The sequence below is a fragment of the Vespula pensylvanica genome, chromosome 11 (genome assembly GCF_014466175.1).
Source record: "Vespula pensylvanica isolate Volc-1 chromosome 11, ASM1446617v1, whole genome shotgun sequence".
In the NCBI taxonomy this organism is placed as follows: Eukaryota; Metazoa; Arthropoda; class Insecta; order Hymenoptera; family Vespidae; genus Vespula; species Vespula pensylvanica.
In genome coordinates, this window is record NC_057695.1 from 5,563,980 (window position 1) to 5,571,531 (window position 7,552).

The window sequence follows — 7,552 nt, forward strand, 5'->3', positions numbered from 1 at the left end:
TAGATAAAATAAAATGAAAATATGTTGTAGGCTTCATTAGTCGTTCGGTATCAGTAATTAAATGTATTTACTCGAATAATGGAAATAATTAAGTTTTTAATATAAAATTTTAATTATATTCTTGATTATTAACTTCTCGGTTGAAAGAGAATTCAAATTTATAGAAATTCACTTATGGGAAGTAGTTCAAATGACGAACTATATTTGTATCATATGATTTAATATTTATAAGAATGATTTATATTGATGTTATAATTTCTTGTCTAAATATGAAAAATTTCTACATATTATGTCAGAAATATTTAAAATTGGATTTATGTCACAAATTCGTTAAAAAGAAAAAAATATAAGATAATTATGCCTTCTGGGAACTGTCGATCATAAATACTTAATAATAGTAATTTCCCGCGTAAAAATGATCACGTACGAATGGTAACATTTATCAAAATGAAAAAATTACAGTTACAGTTACGTATTATTGGATAATCGTCTGAAGTTACACTTCGAAATATACTTATTTCGATTAGCAAGCTGACCGTATCTAAAAATATATTTATAGAAAATAAAAATTGAAAATAACATATATATATATACTTATTTTATCAAAGAGAATTTTCTTATTTGTGATTCCGTTATTACGAACCCTTCATTATTTCTTTTTAATATGACACATGTAATTATATAGATATATAACTAGTAGAAAAATATACATCATTATCGTCATCATACATTGACTACGTTTGACTACTAGCTAGAAGCTAACTTTCTTATTACTATTGAAATACTTGAACAGGTGGGGAATCTATTGGTCAAAGAAGGTAGCAATTCACTTCAGTTTAGTCTTAGCAGTATCTTGACGAACATGTTATACGTAACTAATATGTGATCATATATATGTGTGTATAGATATATATATATATCTATATATATATATATATAATGAAAATTAATTAAAAAAAATTTCTTTTAATTTTAAATATTCTATTTCAACAAAGAAGAAACGGAACTACCAAAGAAAAAAAAAGAATATATGAAAGGAATTCAACGTTCTATCATCGCGTTCGACCGATTTTTAATTATCAGTGATTATGTGTGTACTACCTTTTATTTTCCTTTTTAGTCGTAGCGAGCCTGTTTCGTTTGGCAACATAAAATAACACAAAATTGTACGAAATGAGACATATTATATTCAAATTTTTATGGCTCATTATTATACCGCCATTGGTCGATGTCAATACGAAGGTACTAACGACAACCGAGTCAAGTGCAGACTATCTTCAAAAAGTTATGCTCGAACTGCAACAACTTCATTCACCTACGACACCAAAAACTTATGTTGGATCTACTGGAAATCTTCAATCCGACAATTTACAACAGTATAATCAAAATCAAAACTACTCGATTCAAAATCATCTTTCTGAAACGCATCAATTCGATCAAATATTTCATAAGGACGATTTTCGAAACTCGAAAACATCGTCTCATAAAAAAATTGATTTACAACATTCTGGATCGGAGAATATACCGCAATATTACGAGGTATTTTAATATTTACAAATTTTGCATGTGTTCAAACAAATGACGATAAATTTTTTTACGAATCGACAGATTCGCTCTCCCACGTACGTTAGCGCGGCAAATTTGAAAGATAGTAGATTATTTGCGGAACTCGCTGCAATCTATAAAAATGCGTTGAACAAAGGACCATTTATCAGTGTATCGTCCTCGTCAAATTCTGACAAAAGACCTCAAATCGTGGAGACTCACCTTGAATTACCAGTTAGGCAACCGGCGTATCATCATTATTATTTTTTCCCATTAAAAACAATTGAAAATGAAATAAATAAAAATGACGAACATCATCTTATGGTAAGTACAGTATTCTTTTATTTTTATTTATTAACACAACAATTTTTTTTGTATCATAATTATACATATATTATAACCTCTTTAATGTCACGTGGCTCATATAATTGTCTATTTTGCAGAGTACATATAATATCGATAACGTTGCTGAAAGTGCATCTCATAAACAATTAAGCAATCCACTTTTTATAGCTATAAGTACATTTGTCAGTATAGCTGTTTTATTTATGATGGGAATTTTATTTTTACCAAAACTTCATCAATATGGCATTTTTTCAACAAGAGGAATTCAAGATGATTTTCTTTATTTAACTAATATCGTTATGGGTGCTATTGATAAATTTGAGGACTGAAATTTATTTCATTGAATTATTTGACACAGATTAAGTCATATATAGTATTAAGAAGCAAGAAAGATATGAAGATATCAAGCGTGTAGCAGAGTATTTAAGACTGTTTATCACCAATAGTTTTATAATGGTTTAGACCAACAATAAATATAATTTAAGTGTAATTCTTGAATAATTTTGATGAACAGTCTCATTTTTAAAATGAAGATATAAGCGAGGATATGACTCTTTTGAATTTTTATAAAAGCTTTGTTCATCAAAATCATTCATGAATTACGCTTGGATTCGCTTTTGGCGTAAACGTTGTTTTGGATATTTTTCGTGAAAAAAATAATTTCGTATAGTAATGTCTCTTAAACTTTGAAACAAAAGAGAAAAAACTCGTACTCCTAATTATTAATTTTTATATAAACGTTTGAATGGTATGTGCTTTGTTTCCTTGAAGTAGACAATTGCTTCCTTCTTTGTGTGTATAAACCGATGCTCAGCCGTTTAATTATGTGTTCAGCTGTTCATACTAATAGATTTTAAGAATAACATATAATACTTCACAATTAAAACTTCACAATTAAAACTTCACAATTATTCAAACAATGTATAATGTACATGGAGTACAACAAAATAATATTTAAACAGTAGTGCATATCGTTTAAACATTACATATTTCGTAGTACGTGTTAGATATAAAATAATTTCAATTTAATATCTCAACAAAGTTAAATTTTGATCTGCGGCTCGTTACTCTCAGGTGAAAACATTTTCTTCAGTAGAGACAAATCAAGTTCGATTTGAGTACTTTGATTTTGTTTGGGAAAAGCGATTTTCAAGATGTCTAGCCCAGGTTTTAAATTCTTTCTTTCTCATTTTCGATTTTTCGTCGAGCAACCGATATATCATCGATGGATCGGTCCATCGATGAGAATTCTTCGATTATTAATTCTTTTCACATTAGATGTAGAGAGATCATTCTTCCATGTAGTGAGATAGAAAGAACACCTGCGCGCATGTCGGCGTACGCAGGCGATTTAAATTCTATCAAGGACTGTGTTTTATTGTTCGAGGTATCGAAAACACGAGCGATCGTTTTAAATAGTGATGACTGAAGCTTCCAATGTTGAAAAATGAAGCGACAAATCATCCCAAAACTCGGATTTTAAAGTAGAGTCATCGATAGTTCGTAGACAACTTCCACGTGATAAGATTTGGATCGGTATTACTTGTGATATATCAAAATCTAAATCTAAATTATATAACACAAGTACTACCGAGCGAATGACTGCATATTTCAACGAGTTTTCAAATTCTAAGCGTTGAAGTAGTTTTACATTTATCAATCATATTTTGTTAGATAAATAGATTAGATATAGTAGAATTTTAAAATAATTACTAAGAGAACGCACTGAAAAATTCTAATTTTTTTATTATTACCTTTTTTTATTTATTTTTATTTCCGCTTTTCAAATTAAATATTATATTCTCTATTCTATTTATGTTCGCCGTCGTATCTATATATTTTAAGATTCAAGATATTCATTACCAATTTTTTTTCTTTAGGTGTTTTTATAAGTTTAATTAGAAATAAAAACTATAAAATTTGTGTAATTAACAAATATTTTTCAATTAATTTTATCTTCAGAAAAGTATAATCTGATACATAATTTTTTCTTGCTTTTATCAGATACCCTTTGTACTACATACAAAAATTTCTGTTACATACTAATTCGATTGTTTTTATATAAGCTTATACACCGACGAAACGTATGCATAGAGAGAACAGTGTTTCCTTATTGCATTGTTAGTTCATATTTTGTTCAATCGCTGTATACATTGCAAGCGAAAGGTAGTAAACAGTCTTAAAGTAAAAACGCAATATTGTTACTTTATGACATTATTGCATATCATTTAAAAATACATTTTTTTGGATTTATTTTTTACACATTATTATATTATTACTATCAATAAGATAGTATATATATATATATATATAGAAATATAATATTAATGCATGCTGCAACATCTTGTATATGTATATTGTGCTTTCTTACTATTAAACTATAATATAGAAAAAACAAGGGTAACTAAATACACTCTATCTGTTTGGGAATGTATATGTCTGTGCGATATTTAAAGTAAAGGTTTCATCTAAATTATTTGTATACTTATTGCACAATGTAGGTACTCTTGTAAACATTACATATATGAAATGTTTAATTGTACATTTTTTACAGTATAAAAAGAATCGGGAAGGCACACTTTGGGATCAAAATTATTCTTTGCTTCTCAACCGTTTCCATTGGCAGTAGAGAGGGATGCTTGATCTTTATTTTTTCTTTTAAGAATTTGTCTTTGATGCTCATATTCAAAATCTTCTTCACTTAAATTTAGCCTTTGAATCTATCATATTATAGATGCATTTTGATGATTAATATTTATGGAGACATAGTTTTGTTTTAATGATAAAAGAAGTTGTTTTACCTGATATACTAAAGCTTCCTCTTCTACTATGTGTTGTGGAGGATTTCTTAAAACTTGAAGAGTTTCATATGTTGTTGGACACTGCTTTGTAAGTGATGTTCTACCCAAACATCCTTTAAGTAATACCAATCCTACTTTAAAAATAATTTTAACTCCTTCGCAAAGGAACATATCCCAAACACGTAGAATGCTTTCCCATGGCAAAGTCCGAGTGTAAACGCAAAGAAACCATTCGGTCATGTACAAAATAGGTTCCATCTTTTGTTTTTTCTGAAATGGTAAAAATTGAACAAAATAATTATTATGCTTTGAAAAATGTTAAAGTATTTCTTATTATATACTTTTCAAACTAACAAGATGCTTATAAGCAACAGGTGAAACTCTTTTCAGAAGCGCAAAGAGTATATCACCATCGCGTATTAATGTTTCCATTCCTTGACTGTAATAACCAACAAGATATTTGTCACATATAGCAACAAGACACCAAAATGCTTGTACTGCTGGCATATGCATCAATAAAAAGGCTGCGATAGGTGCTTGAGCTTGACAGTAACCAACTTTTGCATTCAAAATAGAGTATGCTTTCAATACTTGAAAGAGTTCTTGTTGTCCAGGTGCATTTTCAACAAACATTTCATGATGAGGAAATTGTCGATGTAAATCTTTTTTTATATCTTCTATATATTTTGGATCGCCAGGTCTTTTAATTAATTCTTGGTATAAATTTGGATTTTCATTCATTAATAATTGTCCTCCACATAGATTAAGCCATGCTCTGAGTCTTACAGAAGGTGGAATTCCTTTCCTGCATCTTTCTCTGACTTTTCGATAATTAGTAGTCATAAAAAGACTCCAATTATTTAACATTCTTATCCATTTTCTTTCTCTTCTCAATATAACATCAGGTGGTATGGTTACCTTTCTGAAATATTTATAATATCCATTTAAGTATATAAACATAAATCTATAAAAATTCATCTTTTTATTTCAAATCTATTATTATTTTTATTGGTTTATAATATCACCTTTCAGGACTATACTGTGAACCTCCAAGAAAACCATGACGATCTGGAACAGTTGAAATCACTGAACCACATTGATAAATACTGCTAGCTTCTGATTCCGTTTCTCCATTCAATTCTTCTTCTACAACTTGTGCTACTGATTCAGCCATAGCATTTTTTATATCTCTTTATTACTTTTTATACAAATAATCAATTATAATTGCAATAAATATATTACTGTATATTGATTTTCCTAAAATTATAAATATAAACATTTTAACAAAAATGAAGTAAATAATAAGATCATGGATCAAACGATTTTTTACTGTGATTTCAAGTAAAATACACTAATAATAGATAATTAATAAAATTATATTTCAAAGTAATAAAATAAAAGATAGTGATCATAAGAAATTTTACGTTATAATATACGATATAGTACTTACTTTGACACTTAAATAGAATAGTACATAACCTCTATGTTTTTCTCAAATAATATATATACACACTTCATATGAAGATATAAAAAGAACAACTATATTATACACTTAAGAAAATTTAACATAAATCATAAGATGTGCGCTTCTTCTTTACAATGTCCATATTAGCAAAGCTGTAATAAGTAAACAACAGATAATACGTGACATTTTGCATGATCACATCAACGTACCATTTTATCATATCCAAGAGATGGAGATTTAAATTATAAATTTAAAATATATCAAGGAATGAGATTTTCTAGATCATCAATTTTATAATAATGAAACATAAATGTACATACACACATCTTAGTTAGTTTATCCACCCCAATTCGTAATCACACAGATTTACATGTACACAATGACACATTCTGATAACACTATGCGGAAAAAACCTGCAACCAATGACAGAGCAGTAATAGCTGTCACATCGTATACGCGATTTTCATTGGTTAAACCCAATGAAACACATTATTAATATTATAATGCGTACTTCCCAATATCTCTTTAAGGCTGTTCATCACTCTTGGTTTTATAATGGTTTACACTAACAATGAGAACAGGCGTAATTTTTAACCGATTTTGATGAACAAGGTCTCATTTCAAAAACAAAGATATAATCTAGGATCTCGCTTTTCCGAATTTTTGAAAAGGCTTTATTTTCTTTAAAAAAAGATCGTGTCAAAATATGATATGTTTCGATAACAGTTTATGCATAAAAATAAAGCTTTCTCAAAAATTCGAGAAAGCTATATCCTCGATTAAACCTTCATCTTTAAAATGAGATCTTGTTCATTAAAATCGGTCAAGAATTGCATCTGAACACGTTGTTCGCATAAATGTTGTTTTCGTCATTTTTCGTGAAAAAAAGTTTCGTATAGTGGCGTCTCTTAAACTTCGTGGCAAAAGAGTAGAAGCTAATACTACTCCTACTGATTTTCATATAAATGTTGAGTGATGTTGTAACGTATATCACGTTGAATGATATTGTACCGTGAGATATGAAGATGTTCAGACTTTCTGGACCATTCTAAATGCAAGGAAAGGTATTTAGCAATATTCATATAAAGAAATTACAGTACACATTCAGAAATTTCAATAAGCTTTTGAAATATGATTCCATAGTAAAAATAAGGAAATACGTCTTCAGCCAATCATACCAATAGATATTTTTTAAGATACTGTTATTTTAGAAAAATATTATGTTTTATATAATAGAAACAAAAAACTTATAAGAAACGTTTAGTAGAATAATTTTCATTTAATATTTCAGTTCACCTATATTTCAAACATGAGCTCATTGCCGATATCTAATATTAAGAAAAACGATAATTTCACAATTATTTAAACAATTGTTAATGTACGCTAAATAAAAAAA

General features: G+C 28.2%; 2 protein-coding genes across 4 annotated transcripts; one reads left to right on the forward strand and one right to left on the reverse strand.

Moving 5' to 3' along the window:
• Nucleotides 1-804: 804 nt before the first annotated feature.
• Nucleotides 805-2,516, forward strand: LOC122633034. The gene is made up of 4 exons (XM_043820482.1): nucleotides 805-818; nucleotides 1,121-1,539; nucleotides 1,609-1,869; nucleotides 1,989-2,516. The coding sequence occupies exons 2-4, from the start codon at nucleotides 1,174-1,176 to the stop codon at nucleotides 2,217-2,219; spliced, it is 858 nt and encodes a 285-aa protein (XP_043676417.1). The 5' UTR covers nucleotides 805-818; nucleotides 1,121-1,173; the 3' UTR covers nucleotides 2,220-2,516.
• A 1,324-nt stretch (nucleotides 2,517-3,840) lies between these two features.
• LOC122633032 (TBC1 domain family member whacked) lies at nucleotides 3,841-6,546 on the reverse strand. Of its 3 annotated transcripts, none has more exons than XM_043820479.1 (6): nucleotides 6,366-6,546; nucleotides 6,142-6,308; nucleotides 5,717-5,948; nucleotides 5,046-5,613; nucleotides 4,692-4,961; nucleotides 3,841-4,610 (listed from the first exon to the last, which is right to left on the reverse strand). In XM_043820479.1, the coding sequence occupies exons 3-6, from the start codon at nucleotides 5,863-5,865 to the stop codon at nucleotides 4,497-4,499; spliced, it is 1,101 nt and encodes a 366-aa protein (XP_043676414.1). In that variant the 5' UTR covers nucleotides 5,866-5,948; nucleotides 6,142-6,308; nucleotides 6,366-6,546; the 3' UTR covers nucleotides 3,841-4,496. The 3 variants fall into 3 exon arrangements, with proteins under 3 accessions (XP_043676414.1, XP_043676416.1, XP_043676415.1); XM_043820481.1 differs by having other exon boundaries at nucleotides 6,477-6,494; XM_043820480.1 differs by lacking the exon at nucleotides 6,142-6,308.
• Nucleotides 6,547-7,552: the final 1,006 nt, after the last annotated feature.